Genomic DNA, 18,036 nt, shown 5'->3' with positions numbered 1-18,036 from the left:
TTCCAGTTTCCATATCTTTTTTAATGGTTTGTTGAAGTTCATTAGTATTTCTTGGGTGAGCACGGATGTGAGGTTATTAGCTAGAGCCTGAGCTATTTACCAGGGACTGCCGATACCAGTGAAGAAAAAAAAAATTGCTTCCCACAGCTTTTAATGTCAATAGCCCCTGGTTTTGGCATGTTAGTATCCAGTGGAGTCTTATATCTTAGTAGAGCAAGATAAATATATGAATAAAATGGCCACTTAGCGGCATGGGGGCTCCCCTCATCCAGCCAGAGGATGGTCCACAATGGGAGGGGCGATAAGGTCACAAGTAACAATGATCAGAAACTCTCCATGTTCAAAAAAAAGTAAAGGCTGTCTCAAAGGGGTAGGTCTTAAATGGAAACCAGATCTGCAGTTATGGCCGGGGCTGAGGGTCAGGATGAACGCGAACTTGGAAGACTGAGGTTTCCACTGTGTCCTGGATACTTCCCCTCAATCTATCTGTGTACGAACCATATGTTTTTCTCAGACTCAATCCCTGGCTGATTCTAAGTCTAAACTGAAGAAGCGACAAATAAGCAGGAAATTTAAGCCCCACGTCTAACTGTTCCCTGTGACAGCAACAGCTTACTGCTTCTAGCAGAGAGCCCGGTGTGTGTGTGTGTGTTCCTTCGTGGTAAGGGCAGCCGCCTCCAGTTCTTACCCCTCCCCAGTTGAGCGTCCGGGCCAGGTCATTCCCAGTCCCCAGTGGAAGCACCCCGACAGGAGGCTGTGGGCTCAGCTGCAGCTCATCCAGGATGGAGAGGATCCAGCCCACCTATAGACACATTGGGGACCAGAAGAGAGAAAAGAAAGACAATAAGTCACCAAGAAGGAAACTGACAAGAGGAGGAGACTGGAAAAGTCAGAGTATTCAAAACACATGTTTAAATCCCTGAGACAGCAACAGGAAGCCTACTACTTAGTTCAAATGGTTTCAAAATGGCCAACCCCTTAACAGGAAAAAGACCACTTTATGCATGTTCTATTATATAGGCAAATTGGGACCTACAGATGGTTATCTAGACATGCACTTTAAAATTTAGGGGAATTTAAGGTTATTTAGGGGGGTAATATAAAAACATATCAGAGAGAATATAAAACTCAGAATCAGATTAAATTCCACTGCGCTCATACAGGCTGCAGAACCTTGATTAAAATGCGTAATTTTGCAGACACTCATTTATCACAGACACAATGTGATAGTGATGCCCAGCTCACAGAGCTGTTTACAGCTTTAGCCATAATGCATACAAACACTGTGACTGGTCTACCACCCATAACGGCGGCCATTAGGTGAGCACCCTCCACAGCCTCAATTTGTAAATTCCTAATGTTTTCCTAAAATCTAGTTAATGATTCACTATAAAACACGATTACACATGGACTCAGCATCTAATATAAATTTAGGTAGAAAATATATACTTGCACACTAGGATCACATGCCCACTTAATCTTTGTTCTAGGAGAAATAATGCTTTGAATATAGTCATATTCCAATTTAAACAAACAGCTCCTAACCTAAGAATAGCAAAAAGAACCTTAGGTCACACAGACCTACAGTTTTCCCTAGGAATTCTCAGTTATGGCTTATATAATAGAACAACTACAAATGACAAATGTCAAGAAGAGATTATCTTAAAGGTAATTCCCTTTAAGATAATAACTAAGGCTTCAGTTCCTTATCACATATCAACCAATTTTACCTCAAATTTAGAAAAGAAAATCTTGCTATAAACTATGTAATTCTTAGCCTATTGTTCTCTGACAGATGAGTGAACTTTATCATCTTACTGGTTCATTCATAAGCACAACAAAATAGTGGCACATTTTTATTCTAATCTTGTATGAGTGTCGTGAAGCTTTTAAAACAGCACGTTATCACTGCACTTAATGAACACTAGCAACTACTCTGTACAACATAGCAGAGCAACTAAAATAGCAAGATTAATGAGTAGAGCTATGCTGGCTAAAACAAAATGGCTACCCTTAGAGTTCACATCATAGAAGATAGTATACTGATTACAATCTCCATGGTATCCCAGAGCAAAATCCTTTAACAAATCATGTCATAAAACTTCAAAAATGTCAAGAGGAAGCCATTAGTATATGTTAACATAAAAAGACCCTATAAGATGGTTTAGTTTAGCTTCTGCTTTATAAGAGTTAAATGGTGTCTAGGTGTCATTAGTGCCACGTCATTTATTCATTAGAACTGTCATTCATAATTAGACAAAACTAACATCAGTGAGACCAGTCTTTTCACTACTACAAAGAAGTAATTTCCATAAAGAGACGAGCGTAACAGGGCCTGCCAGCAATGTCTACAATCCCAAACTTCTCAGGAAGCTGAGGGAGGAGGATTGCAAGGGAGGATAACCTTTGCTATATGTCAGACCCTATCTCAGGAAAAAATAAAATTAGGAGGTGTCTGGGATGTAAGCCAATGGGAAATTGCTTGCTAGACATGCCCAAAGCCGTAAGTTCAATTCTTAGCACCATAAAACTACTAAATGAATTGATAAGACCAAACTCAGTACTGGAAATGGCCTGACTATCTTGGAGGCCAAAATATGTGATTTTGACATCTCTGGTGCTAGAGAAAGCTCAGAAATTCACTAAGTGTGATAGACTAAATTGCAGATCTTTCTAAATGCCAAAAGCCAGTCGTGGAGCATCCTTAGATTGTGGCCTGTGGCCTTTCGATTGTGATCTTTAGCTTTTCTTGCGCACACAGTACCAGTCAAGTGTTTTCACAGCTGTGCTGGACTTTGTCTCACTGCTACTGAAAGCACAGCCAAACACAGCGAGAGCTGAATGTACAAGAAACATGTAGGAAGCATTTGGAAGGTCAGCAAAAAGGGCGCAAGCACTCAGAATACTCTCAGCAGATGCAAACAGCACTAGAAAAACTGGGTCTGCAGATATGCAATGGAACTCAGAATCAAACGCAACAACCCATCCAGAGAAGAGAAGCTATCCCCATAACTCTTCGGAGAGATGGTCACTCACCCTCCTCTTTCTCTTCTCTAGATTTACGTGAAAAAAGCTGGCCATTGTCTCTCTTGGGAAGATAGTTTACTCTTACAACATCTGATTTTACTCTAAACACAGTAATGACAGAGGAACGAGGTGAGAAAGACATATCTTCTTGGCCCACTGACAAAACACAAAATGTCAAGGTGAGGTAAGGCTTGGAGCAGCCTGCCTCTAGGTCTCACAAGGAGTGGAGAAATCCAGTTGACCTTCTGTCTAATAATGAGGAATGAAACCATGCCCCCTGCTGTACTGTACAGAGTCTGTACTGGTACCACTGCTCTCTAGGCAGAGGAAAGGATGATAGGGACCAAGTGCAGAAGAACACTGCCTGAGGCCATGGCCACCTGGACTGTGAATCACTATGTTTGGAAGAAAGTGAGACAGCCTCTGTCTGCTAAACAGTTAAGCCAGTCTCCCACTAACCCAGGGATGTCTTTCTAGCATGAGAGGCTTCACCACCTACAGCAAACATAGTTTTAGTCTGAGAACTCTTAAAATACTCTGTAAGGAAATGGAACAGACATAGAAAGAGAAAATCAAACAACCGCCTCTGAACATGAGCCTACAAAGAAAATGTCTAAGTCACTTGAAGGCTCACTCAGAAAGGAATGGAAAAGCAAGAGGATTACCACAAAGAAATGTGTCCAGTGACTTCTTGCGATGAGTTTAACAGCTGCCAATCAACCCTTCTTAGGCTCGGCTGCTATCTGCTTTCTCAAAAGAAGCTCCCAAGAGCTCAGCTTGATCTGTGCTCGGCTCCTCACAGAGCCTTGGGAGCTTGTGGATTTCATACTGTCATCTCCACGGACAAAACAGAATTCTTCAGACTTGCACACAAAGATGTTTTTTTTACTTTACAAACTGAATGTGTGTCTATTAGTCATGTGCATGTACTGCGTGGATATGTATGTCCACACGCACGTGTGTCTGTCTGTATGCATGCATTTATTTCAATCTCATTATTTCCTTGATCAAATAGTTTTCCCTGACTACAAGCAGGCCATCTTGTATTCATTTTTTTTGTCACCATCAAATGTCATCATATGACTTTTAAAAGACTTTTATTATCTTGATATTCTCATAATGCCTTCTGTTTCACAGGGAATCATTTGGCTGAGGTAAATCAGTGACTCTTCTTGGAGCAGTCTCAAAAAAATTTTTTTCCCTGAGAGTAGTGACATTACTACTCAACTTCCAGCTGCCCAGAGGCAGCCCCGTGGTGGGGCAGGAGGCACAAGACCCAGAAGGAGACACTGGCACTGGAACCAAGCTCCAGTGTGTACTGGAGGGGATAAGTCACTTAGCACACTCCTTGTCTGTAAAATGGAGAGCAACTGTGCCTGAACGTTAGTCATTTTCTCAGTTGACCATGTGGAGCACATGCCTGACAAATAAGAAATGCAAACTAACGTTAGCTGCTGCACCCAGTTCTATTTTTCTTCCTGTCCTCTTACTTCATCCACGAAGGTCATTTCCTAAAAGCAAAATGCCCTCTTCCCACTGGCCTGCTTGAAGAAAGCTGAGCCTTCAACTTGAAAGTCATCCTCACCCTTGCCAAGAAGTCTGTCTTTTATAAACCATAAATAATACCAGAAGCCAGGCTTTCTTACAATAGAAAGAGGCCGTCAAAAAGAGATGGACACAAGTATGCTGCAGTAGCAGGAGAAATGGAGGATCATGGGTAACACTCTCTGCGTTTGTCCTTATGAAAGCAAAACAAAACTATGTAAAAGATCTTCAGGCCCCAAAGCTGTATGTGGGGCTCTGCCTCCCAGGTTGTAACCAGAAACCTAATCTTACCGTAATCCCAGATTTCAAACTACAGAATCTCAACTAGGTTCTGTTTCCTCGGGCTTTAATGTTACCCCAAATTATCTGTGCCAGCCCACTAGCACCCTTCCAACTAGTTCCCCTCGCCAGTGAAGAAAATTATCCTGACTTAGCCAAAGCATTTCCAGCTTGCAGCTCTGCCCTTCCTTCAGTAGGAGCAGCAGGAGTGACAGATTGAGAACACTGGGTCCTTCTGCCTGCCTCTTGCCTGAGCAGGCACAGCACTGCAGCAGCAGCTGGCCAATGCTGCCACCGCCTGCCGGTTTGTTAAGCTCTAACTGTCACAGAAGGACACCAAGTAGTGTTTGCCTTCCATGGTGCACTGACACTAGATAGGACTGGGGGTATAGATGACAGTGAGCTGACATTTCCTCTAATAGAGCAGTTGTTCACTGACTGCCTTGTGTGCATCAGAAAAGGATGAAGGACACAGTATAGAATGACAGCCACATTCTTCCACTCTCAAAGAAAAGCAAGGCACAACACTGAACTCTGACAGGCACAGCCACCCCTAGCCCTCAAGGGTTTTAAAAGCTGTGAACTAAAGTTTTCAAGCAAACATCTGTGTCTATACTACAAGTGCATACTTTCTTCCTGTCATTGTTTCCTTAAAATGCAACTATTTACATATTATTTACATAGCATAGGGGTTATGCATAGTCTAGAGATGATTTGAGGTATGTACAAAATTCATGTAGGTTCCACACAAATGTTACATTATTTATGTAAAGGATTGTACATCAGCCAAGCTGGTGTCTATAAGGGTTCCTAAAACAAGTCAGATGCCAAGGAAGAACGAAACTATCATTTTTCTTTTAATGTTTTATATGCTCAATTCTTAATTTATGAACCTCATAGCTTATCACAAAATCTGAAGAAATGTGACCAGAAAAAATAAAGACAAAATAAAATATGGATTTAGGACATCTCTCCACCCCCTAACACTGATGAATGCATGCTGAGGACACGCTATGTGCTTTCTCAGGGGAGGGCAGAGGCCACGGGAGGAAAGAGCTTCACATGATCAACTAGGCCCTACCACAGTCATGTCTAACTTGTCTCATCTGTGTAACCTCTGCCCTGCACTCCTACCCATTAAGAAATACGGGCCATCTACTACTCTTAATCTAGAGGATAAATGAGCAAGGAGTAAATGTGAAATGAATGGCAAATGTCAATCTAATTGTAGCTTTTCAGAAGAACAAGAGAATGGCTAAAAGTGAGCTGGATGGTCCCGCCCACTTTCTTAGAGTCAAGAGCCAGATGGTCAGCGTTCACAGGTTATTCCATAAGGGACCACGGTAGGGATATCTGTGGCAGAAGTGGCTGAGCCCATGTGCTCTTCCATGTAGAAACAGAGGAATCAGCATAAGCATTTGGCAGTGTGGCATAACCAAGAGGAAAGACACACATATACTACTTGGGTAGAGTGGTTAGTTCTGGACTCTAAGCATCAAAGTTACAGAACACTCTTGGGTTATCTGAGTTTTCTTTCAGCATAGGGATCAAAGGGAGAAGCTGACACCTGGACCTATGTGCCTCTAACTTGGGAAAACCATATCTGTGCTCCCTAGAGACGAAGCCCCTGGCCACTAAATGGGAGAGTCAAACTGGATGTGTTGCATATCTACAGTACCCATCAGATTTCAAAGACACTGCAAAAATGCCACACATCATAGTTCAACATAGACCTCTCAGAGAGAGATCACTCTTCCTATCCTCCTGTATGTTTTATTAACACAAAAACAAAATAACTGATATTGAAGCCTCAAAACTTTTTCCCAAAATAATACAAAATTTCTACATGTTACCTAATATGTTGCATAATTCATATGGTTAATAGTTAATATATCAACAGCGGCAGCAGCCAAAAATATTCCATCTGTGTTTCCTCCTTGAGTGGTGTCGGCACTCTGGCAGAATTCTGACAGCATCTACAGTGACAGATGTACTCACTAACTGAAGACCGCATACCTCATGTCAAATATGTACCCAACATGCCAGAGAATTACACTCCACTTGCTTAAAGTCTGCATTTTTTCCTCACTGATCTACTAGGCTGTCTCTTTGCATAAATCCTGCCTCCATGCAAAATAAAACTTTCACATTCCAGGGGCTGCAGAGAGGGCTCAGCAATTCAGAAAGCTGGCTGCTCTTCCATAGGACCTGGATTGGATTCCTAGCACCCACATGGTGGATCTCAAGTTTCAGGGGATTTGATGCCCTCTTCTGGCTTCTGCCATCACCAGGCATGCACATTGTATGCAGGCAAACATGCAGGCAAAATACTCATATGCACATAAATTCTTTTTTTAGATTTTTTTTATTCTTATTTACATGAGTGCTCTATCTGCATGTACCCCTGCAGAAGAGGACATCAGATCACACTATACATGGTTGAGAACTACCATGTGATTGCCAGGAATTGAACTCAGGACTTCTGTAAGAGCAGACAGGGCTCTTAACCACTGAGTCATCTCTCCAGCCCGAATACAAATTCTTAAAAATTTAAAAACTTTGTATTCCAAACTAATAATCACATGTGATAAATATTTCATAGACCTCATATGCCTTCACAGATGTCTGATTTTAACATGGAAAATGAAGTAAAAACAAGTTTCTTTAAGGTGGATAATTAAAGTTTTGATTCTCACTAATGGAATAATAGATGTTAGCACTGACAAAAGTGATGAGTCTACGATGTGCTCCAATCCCAAGGTAAGCACATGGCTTCCATTTTAGACATGACTATTACAAGGGGCTATGGACCCCGAGCACAAATTACTCATGTATTTATGAACTTCATGGAACAGCATGACAACTGAAATTAGATAAAGTCCCTAAGAGGAAAAGATAACCTAGTACATAAAGAACTCTTAGTCTTGTGTAGTAGTCATTAACTGTGGTGTATATGATGAGAAGATAGCAGAAAAGACCAGACGGGAAACAGCAGAGGAAGCAGGTCAGCAGTGTATCAGAGAGCCAGGCGACAGACAACAGTTCCCAGACGTTCGCAGACACTAAATGCTGGGACTGAATCTGGCTCTTGGCAGTTCTTACAACATGTCTGTGTTCCACTCACCACTCTGGTTTTTACTTGTTTCTTTCTTTGTTTCTTTTCCCCAAAGGCCCCACTGAAATTGCAATCTTGAAGACACCATTATTTCCTGGTATTTAATGCAGGTTAATTGTTCAGTCTCAGTATCTGCCCATGTCTTGAAACTGTTTTCTTGACAGATCAAACTTCTAACTTTCTTTCTATTATTCTATTATTTTTCATTTTGGGTGGGTCGGGGGGCTTTAGTTCTAACTCCATAATTGTCTCACAAGCTTTGGGCTTGGCTCTCTTCCTATCGTGTAAGCACTGAAATCTCATCCTCCCAAATATTTACCTGATTCTGGAGAATGGTGCAGTACTGCATGACCTAACATTGTGCTTCTTGGAATATGTATCCCCTAGTAGAGAAAACAAAGGAATGAGGATGGTAGAGGGTCCCAGCAGGGGCAGATACATGGGGAACAGACAGGGGAGCGGGACGCACTCTGATCAGTGCAGATCTGCAGCTGGGGAATCCTAAGCAGGCTGTGCATGTGGATTTGAGTTAAAAACAAACAACAGCAAACAGACAAACTTTGAGTCCAGCTCACCAGACATGTCAAGTAAACAATTTGACACCTGTCTATCTATCTGTCAACGAAACTTAAAGAAGAGAAGAGGAGAGTGGGAGGTTGAAGTCACAAAGGAAGGTAAGAAGATTGTCAGGTAACTGCAGCCATGGGTGTCACTTTTCATTATACAGAGTCAACCTGGCAGTTGGTGACACCACAAAGAATATTTTTTATCATCACCAGAGGAGTCACCTGTACATAACTCTTAATGTAGAAAGCTTATACATTTTTTATAGTGTTAGAACTCAAAGAATGATCACCCAACTCCACTCTGGCATTCTGGGTGCCTAAAACTCATACAGTTTCAAGACATTATAAAGAATTTAACAAGCTAATAATTGTAAATCTTGAAGAAGGGTAAACACTACTTCCTCAACTAGGGTAGTCCATGAAGCATGGACCAAAGAAAACACTGATCTTCCTTATTCCAGTTTCATTCATTAGCATATGATGTGCATAGATTAGCATATATTGTTCATCCAGTATGGTGTCCAGGGCTCCCAGGTATGAGAGAGAATCTGCTGCTCCCTTCAGAAGTCAAACATCATAATCACAGAGCTTAAGGGAAACCTGAAGACAGTCCATAAAACAGTGTTAGATTCCAAAACCTCAGACTCCAAATCCAGAAACAAGCACACAGGGAAGATCACATACTCTGCCCCGACTGATCTTTGCCTTCGCTAAATGCATGAAGACAGAAGCCAAGCGGAGATAAAAGTAAGACATGATAAACAAGGGCATCCAGGATAGGAGAACTTAGACTAATTCTATACTTTCCATAAAAAATAAATATAGATGAGGGGTTAGGGAGCTCAGTGGGAACAGTGCTTGCTGCACCAGCCTGAGGACTGAATTGGAACCCCAATTCCCATATAAAATATAAGGTGAGTTTTGTCATGCATATTGTATAATCTCCACATTGATAGGGGGACAAGAACAGGAAGATGCTGGGGCTCCTTCGCTATTCATTCTAGCCAAATCAGTGTGCTATAGAGTTCAGTGAGAGGTTCGGGATTGGGGAGAGGAGAGGGAGAGAGGGCAGGTGCAGAATAATGGAGGAAGACACCTAAGGTTGACCTCTGATGTCCACATGCACACCTGCACATACGTGAGCGTGCACACACAAGCAAAAATGTTATAAATGCCAAAGAAATGAATGACCTCTGAGGCAACACAACCGTATTCAATGTTCTACATGTTACTTCCAACAGAAAAGAAGCACAGGGTTTCAATAGAAACCACAGATTTCTTCTTAAGTATAACCAATTATTAAGAGCAGATAGCAATGCGGTGATAGTGGCTAGGTAACATTTTGCAGGGGCCACCTCTTGACAGCATAGAGTCTGAAAAGCTGCCGTGCACTGTGCTACCTTCACAAACGCTAACAGCTCAGGTGAAATGGTACAGTGCCTAGTCTCAGCATAATCAAAAGAAGAAGAAGCACCCTGGGGAAAACAGGAAGGAGTCAATCCCAAGTGCTGAGGAGAAAGCTATCCTAACTTGGAAGAAGGAGAGCAAATTATGTTAGACTTGAAACCCACTACCAGTCTTACCAGAAGGAAACCAGATGCAAGAGAAACAGGCCCCACCCTGTGCTAGGTCTGTTCTCAGGGAGCGAGCTGCTGGGCTGCCCCAGTGAAGACCTGGCCACCTCCATTAGTACTCTGCCCTCTGACCTCAGGCAGCAGAAGCAGAGGCAGACTCAACGTGCTGGCAGAGCATGAACACCAGCACAGGACTCTGCCTTTGAGCTCAGTACTGAGTCTTCAAAAATGGTCTCTAACACTGGACAAAGATGGCCCCTGGGTGTGAAACAGACCCATGCCCCAGAGGGGCAGACTCCCTTCCTCCCTCTGGTTTTAAGACTCAGGTGTCCCAGCTTAACTTCAGGGTGGCCAAAGCACCATCTCTGAAGGCACAGCCATCCTCAAACCAGTGTTCCAGGATGGAGTCTCTGGTCCTGCATCAGCACCACTGCTGCCTAGCCAATATCTTGAGCGCCATAATAGAAGACTTATATTCTGCTGCTCTCCTCACTGTGGGGTTTGGGCACAGGGGTCTTTCCTGAGACTGATACTCCAACCAAGGGCCATTCAGGGAGATAACCTAGAACCCCTGCTCAGATGTAGCCCATGGCAGTTCAGTGTCCAAGTGGATTCCATAGTAATGGGAACAGGGATTGTCTCTGACATGAACTGATTGGCCTGTTCTCTGACCACCTCCCCCTGATGGGGGAGCAGCCTTACCAGGCCACAGAGGAAGACAATGCAGCCAGTCCTAATGAGACCTGATAGACTAGGATCAGAAGGAAGAAGAGGAAGACTTCCCCTATGAGTGGACTTGGGGAGGGACACGGGTGGTGAAGGGAGAGGGAAAGTGAGATTGGGAAAGGATGAGGGAGGGAGCTACAGGGGGGATACAAAGTGAATAAACTGTAACTAATAAAAATTAAAAAGTTAAAAAAAAAAGACATATTCTGGCCTACACCCCTTCTGGCTGTAGCATAAGCCTCACACCTGAGATTGTACTGGCCCTTTGATCTGGGTGACTTAAATACAACTCAACCTGACATTAGAAAGTGCCTTCACCAACCACTAGTCTAATCTCAGCCCAGCCTAGTGACCACTAGTCTAATCTCAGCCCAGCCTAGTGTGGAGTAAGCTCCCATTTGCTGATGATGGGACCAGAGCCTCGGAACCAGAGCCAGGCATGACACTGAGGAAGTTTAAAAAGCTTCCACTGCCACGCTGTGCTAGCAAAAGAGCCTCTGGACCTGCCTTGGTGCTATAATGGACATATAACCCCAGTATATGAGGCTTCATTTGGGCCAGCATCACCTTCAGCTGGTTCTAGCTGTCTTAAGCCAAGAGTCTATTTCAGCTATGCACAGCTCATAGCATCACCAACCGTGCGTCTACCCCAGGTCTCTCTTGATAAGCTGTGGTTCACAGTATGACACAGCTTTGCCTCATGAGTGACCACAGGCCTGATGCTGGTCCCTCGGTGAGCACAGGCAAGTTGCTGTGGATAAGGTGTTTGGGTGAAGCCCAGATCTACAGGAAAGTTTGTTTCAAGCTGAATGACTTGCCTTTGTGGGTTAGGATAAACATGGGCTTAGGCTGCCCTCTAGTGTTAAAACTGTGTCAACACACTGATGTTGAATGCAGAAGCTAACCTTCTAATGCTGAAATAACAAAAGCAACTACAGAGGTGGTGAGGAGCCTCTTAAGAGTTTCTCTAAGGAGAGGCACAAGTAAAACCAAAGTACAAAGACTGGAATAAAAGCCTAAAGCATCGATGCTCAGATGACGTCACCAACACTAAGAGAGCTCTCAGGTAACAGGGGTCTCTCCTACTGCAGAAGTAAAGCACAAGAAAGTAAGCATAGTAATGGCTGTGAGCATATTTTTAGACTAGGGATCTTAAAATAACTGCATTGAGGAAACTCAAGAAAAGGCAGAGGAAAAAACAATACTACGAGAGTCAAGCTTAACAAGGATAAAGAAATTTTAAGTCTTTATTAAATGTTTGTGAAAGAGAAAGAGAAAAGAGATGGGGGAAAGGGGGAATAGAGAGACTGTGAATGAATGGGTGTGCTCTTTTCTTGTACCATGAAGCACATGTGAAACACAGGGGCCAACTTTTGAGAGTCATATCTTTTCTTCTACTATGTGTGGTCCAGGAATTCCAGGAGAGCCAAAGCCACACAGAGAAACAGTGCCTTGGAAAACAATGGAGGAGGGAGGGGAGACAAAGCAAACACAATGCAGAAACCCTTTAACTGAAAATTAGCTGCAAATTTAAAAACCGAAGACAGGAAGTCAAGGGCAGGGCAAGGTGATTCTAAAGATGTCTCAGTGAGGAAAGCATTTGCCACATGAGCCTCGTGACCTGAGCTTGAGCCACAGAAACCACATTGTGTTTGCGTGGGGAATCATTAAATCCCATTGTGTACGAGCGGTCTGACATGTCATTAGAAACCAACTGAGCGACATCTGAGAGTCTTGCCCACCATTGTTTTATTTTCATTTATGTATTCATCCATTTATCAATTTATTTATTATACAAATTGTACGCCTGACAAAAGATAACTATCCACAGCGAATAAAGAATTCTAAAGAATTCAGCCAACCACAGAAGCACAAGCAAATATAAAAGGGGCTCTGCAATAAGCACTTCTTCAAACACGTGAATGGAGAATGGCTCTGTGGGGGAAAGGTCAATGTCACTAATAATCAAGAAAATCAAAATCACAATGAAGCAGCATTTTACTTTTGTAAGAAAGCTGCTCTCAAAGCGACTAACAATGACTAGTTATAGTATACAAGGGTTAGTGATAGTATTTTTTATTTTTTGTACTGGTTTAAGAACAAAATTTGGTCAATAGCTATGAAACAGCTATGAAAGGATAACTGGAAATACCTCAGCTTGAAGGAGTTAGCTATTTGTGAAAATTTTTATTCCAGCGATGACAATAGAAATGGTGCAGTACTGTTGAGGGACGGTGCTGCAGAAGGCTAAGTACGTCCCATGAGAACAGCAAAGACTTTCTCAGCCTTAGGGCTTATGAATCTCATCAGACTGGCATTCATATGAGGGGATTGGAAAGACTGGGGCTCAAGAAAACAACTCCCACAGGGAATCCAATTGGGAAGATAGATGGATAAGGGAGAGAACAGATTCTCTTTCAAAGACCTACCGTTCCATCCCCACCACAGGCCAGAATGCGCAGATTTGGTACCTTCCTGTACAACTCCAGCCTAGAGAAGAAACGAAAAACAAGGTAAGCACATTGTTCTCTGTAGAGAGGAACCAAGGGGCAAAATTCATGGGTACTACCCACAGCAGACACAGGTACTACCCACAGAGGACATGTGTGTTTTTCCATTCCCACAGAACCAAGGCATACTGACCCTGCAATTGGATCGGAAACCAGAAGCAGACACTGGTACTCCATGACCAACACTGGGATGGAAGTTGCAGTATCCTGTCTTCTCATAATTCTCTGCCATCCTCTCAATTCACATTATTTTGCTCTCTAGATTTTTACTTCCTTTCTTCTTTTCCATTTCCTATCACTGTTCTTTCTCCCTTCTCAGAAAAAAGGCTGAATTAACTGATAATCAGTAATTTTTATGTGTTTACATCCTATTTAATTTTGATTAGCTTTTCCTGAGTCTATTTGTCTTTCAAATCTACACTTCCCATGTTTAATCCTTGAAAATTTGAAAACTGAAAAACATGGAGAAGTCTCATCACTATTGTCATTACAGCAAGCATGAGTCAACTACCTTCGCTCACTCACTCTCTCACTCTCTCACAGCCTTTCCTCCACCCTCAGCCTGAGGCAGGGCAAGTTCACTGGATTGTCTTTACTTTGAAAGTGCCTGCTTCGGGTCAGATCATTTTACCTTTCTGATTGGCTCGCAAGAAAGCCCAGGTGTTCTGCTTTAGAAAGCTTCCTGCTGAAGGCAGGAATTGGCAGTTCTATTCCAGAAACCACCATCTACTTATAAATAGCATAGATCTGCCAGAAAATATTTGTCTTGCTCTGATTCTTATGAAACATCCATGTAATATATAACTTAAAGTAATACAAAATCCTAATAAATATAAAATCTAAATGACCACAAGCCAGCAAAGCACATTTAATGTGACACAAACAAACATTAAGACAAATAAGTCTCACAGCAGACCTTGGTGGCAAAGAAACGCACAGAGTAAGGGAACAACAGAAATTTGTTTTGTAATTATTATTTCCTTTCATGTTTAAAATATTTAACTTACCCATTTTGTACAGGAATATCATTTTCTAAACCCTCTGTATTGACATCTCTTTCATACTGACATTACTACTTATTAAAAAAATAACTGCCAACTCAAATGTCATCAAAACTGTCTTAGTAATGTAGTGGATTTAATACAGGGAATCAAACAGAAAGGGAAACGCCCCCATTCTTTCCTGCTATATTGGGTCACGTACATCTAGACTTAAAATTTTCAACACTTCTAACGAAACACCTAAATCCAGAAAGGGGGTGGAGCAGAAATTAAGTGCCTGTCCGATTGAACTGTAGCATCCAAAGCTACAGTTAGTTAATCTCAATACCTCCACCCCTCCCCTCCCTTCCTCTATCTTTCTGTCTCTTTTTACTTCTGCTTTCTCCCCTGTCCCCATATACACATTCTGGATGAAGTCATACGCATACAATCTCTCCAGATCAAAGGTTTATTCATACATATGTTGACCCTTTGATTATAAACGCACATTATATCTCTGCAACTGGAGATATAATGCATAAACAGAAAAGCAGAGTCCTTTCTCATCCCCCAACTTTCTAAGAATAAGCTTCAGGCCTGCATACACTAGCAGTAAGCACTTGAGAAGCAACAATTGCTCAGAAATGGTTTGGTGGAAACAAATTCAATGACAGGGTGGGGGTGGGGGCAACAGGAGTTTTCAAGAAACGTAAAATGCAAGTAAGAAAGTTAATGAAAGATGAGCAGAAAATACTTCAGCAGGCCATTAGATAATAGAGAGCATTGACCCCAAATCCTATGGTCCTCACTTGCCTAAAATTCAGAAGGCCCATGGAGGGTATTTCCAGACTTACGCATCTTTTGGCCCTTCCTGAGAAAGATCGAAGACTTGCCGTGGATTCAGGTACCACATGAACATCTGGAGGACTTTGGTTCCCTACAAAAGAATAAACAAGTGAATAAATAAGAGGCAGAATTTCCCAAACTTAAAAAAAAAACAGTCATTCTCTCTTCAAAGGGTTAAAGTGCACACGGTGCTCCTTGAGTGCTCACGATGTGCAGCTCAGATCCGCCCGCAGCTCAAGCCCCCCAAAGGGACCCAATGCCTGTTGTCTTGGCAGGCACACACTTGCAATAAAACCAAGCAAATACGTTAAATAAGATTTGATTACAAACCATGGCCTTCGATTGTTTGTATGTCCACGCCTGGAGTGGGTGTGGGTTCAGGTGAGATGGGTGCAACCTGGATGATTTCGTTAGTTTTACCATGTGTTCTCTTTCACACGGAACAATGAGGCCACTTCTATAAGGCTCAATCGCAGCAACATGTGAGTTCATGTGCTTAATGAACAATATATATGAGTTTGACATCACTATGCAATGCTGAAAAGTCTATCTAGGAAAGTAGCCAGACTGTGTCATTTACCATCAATTTTTACTTTGTCTGGAAACAGAAGTACAGGCGATGTTAGTTAATTGTAATTGTAATTTTATTGAAATAACTTTTCTTACAGAAGTAGAAGAAATGAAAGCATGTATGTATGTGCATATGTGTGTGTATACATATATCTTTCATTCCATACATACACACACATACATACATATATCCAGTTTGGATTACATAGTAACAGCTGTATCAAAATAAAATTGCTACATATATAAATAGAACTAAACTTCTATATATAAAATAAATACAATTTCATTTATTCTTTTGCTTCATATAGAAAACTATTTCACTAAGTCCATTCTAGCTAATATTACCTATTATTATTATTATTATTCATATTATATGTGGACAATAACAATGTAAACAATAAAGCTTAAAATTTAATGTTAAATGACATAGGCTGGCATATTAGCTAATCCTATCATAGTCTGTTTTGACCCTTTCTGACCTACATGTCTATGTCAGCTTAAACCAAACCATCCTAAGCCATCTGCAGTGGTTTAAGGAACTATGATATTCACAGAGAGAACCACTGTGACAGACAAAAGGTAGTTTAGGAGATGCTTCTTCAAGCCTACTGAGGGAAAAAAGTAAACAAATTAACCAGTATCAACAGACTTTTAAGCTTGAGCAAAATCATTCATTTTTATCAGCCACAGCAAGCAATCTTTTGATTTTTTCATCAGTTTGTCAAGTGCAATGTAGTAGAGCCATGATCTTTTCATATCCAGTCTGCTGTGTCGAAGGGCTACCCTCCGAGAGTATGAAGAGCTAGAGACGTGGGGTGAGGGCTAAGGAGGAGAGCGCCTCGACTCTGTCACAGGTGCAGTATGTGAATGAACAGGGATGTCTCCCCTCCAGGGTGATTATGTGAACCACCTGGCCACTGATGGTCATACATCTAGCACAGCACTTGGCACAATAGAGACCTCAGTACATGCTGGTCCCTTTCTCCTTTTTCCTTTGTTAATCAATTTGTGCAATTACACTTGGTGTGGGGTCACTGTGTGGTTGGGAATTATCTCCCTACTGTGGCAATTGGTCCAGGAGCCAGTGCAGGTCTTTTGTCTCTCAGATCCCCCAAAGCTGTAATCTAAAAGTTCTGGCTTCTCACACGCTTGCTGTAATTTTAGCATTCCATTCTTAGCTATCAGAACACCTCCTTTGGCCTCACCAAATGACATATTTTGCTCCCTGTCAAGTACAAACAAGGATTTAGGGATATACCAGCAACATGGATATTATTTTCTTCCTTTCCATGTTGGGCCTTGCTACAAATGCATTCAGGATTATGTTGATCATATTCTATGTTAGATGTAACATAAGCATCATTTTAATGACAAAACTAATTTAAAGAAGATATCCAACTGACTGGATAGGAAGTCAAATTTTCTGTTTTAGACTCCTAAAGCAGCATGAACGGTTGATGTTAATGATGCCTTTCCAGCTCTGCTATGGCAGAGTACACATCTCAATTTCAGCTTCTACTATAAATACAATGTGAGATAATTATCAGCTTTCAAGAAAGGAAAAATATAAAGCACAGAAAGGTTATTTGGCTTAACTTAAAATTTCTGTAAAAGATTTGATCAACTGCATGGCTTCACTTTTGCTCATTTTAAATCTGTGTTAACTGAACACCTAATTATCACAATGTATCATTCCAACAGAGGAATGCTTACAAAGCCTTGCAAGTTGTTCCTGCTATGTCCCAAAGAGCCTATTCTGGCTTCAGTCTATTGGACCAGCACCCCTGGCCTGGAAAAATAACCTGCTTGCCTAGGCATGGATAGATACAGCATCTGTTAAAAAGTAGCGCTGGGCTGGAGGTACAGAAAGCACTTGTTAAGAAAGGGTAAAGATTCTGAGTTTCGATTTCCAGCTCCTATTTAAAAAGCCAGACCCACACTTAGCCAGACTCAGCACCAGCGAGGTGGAGACAGGCATATTCCTGGAGTTTGCTGGCCAACTGGTCCAGACAAGTCAGTGAGCTCCAAGTTCAGTCACCTGAACCTGCCACCAAGGAAAGACCAAGGAAGCTGGGTACAGTGGCACAGGCCTATAATCCCAGCACTGCCACTCATGTGGCAGAGGCAGGTGGGTCTCTAAGAGCCTGGTCAACATAGCAAGTCCAGGACAGCCAGTCTGTGAAAGAAGAAAGAAGGAAAGAAAGGAAAGAAGGGAGGGAGGGAGGGAGGGAGGGAGGGAGAGAAGGAGGGAGAAAGAAAGAAAGAAAGAAAGAAAGAAAGAAAGAAAGAAAGAAAGAA

General features: G+C 42.0%; 1 protein-coding gene across 3 annotated transcripts in view; it reads right to left on the bottom strand.

Moving 5' to 3' along the window:
* Window positions 1-18,036, bottom strand: part of Dgki (diacylglycerol kinase iota) — a 466,379-nt gene that overhangs the window by 192,277 nt on the left and 256,066 nt on the right. For all 3 annotated transcript variants that reach the window (XM_055602146.1, XM_055602148.1, XM_055602147.1), the window contains exons 11-13: window positions 15,177-15,259; window positions 13,262-13,322; window positions 689-802 (exon numbers count right to left, since the gene is read on the bottom strand). In XM_055602146.1, coding sequence (XP_055458121.1) covers window positions 689-802; window positions 13,262-13,322; window positions 15,177-15,259 — 258 coding nt within the window. The remainder of the gene's footprint in view (window positions 1-688; window positions 803-13,261; window positions 13,323-15,176; window positions 15,260-18,036) is intronic.

The sequence above is a fragment of the Psammomys obesus genome, unplaced genomic scaffold (assembly GCF_907164565.1).
Source record: "Psammomys obesus unplaced genomic scaffold, mPsaObe1.curated_primary_1811, whole genome shotgun sequence".
NCBI lineage: Eukaryota > Metazoa > Chordata > Mammalia > Rodentia > Muridae > Psammomys > Psammomys obesus.
Note: the sequence above shows the minus strand (reverse complement) of the source record. Positions and strands in the feature narration are given on the sequence as shown.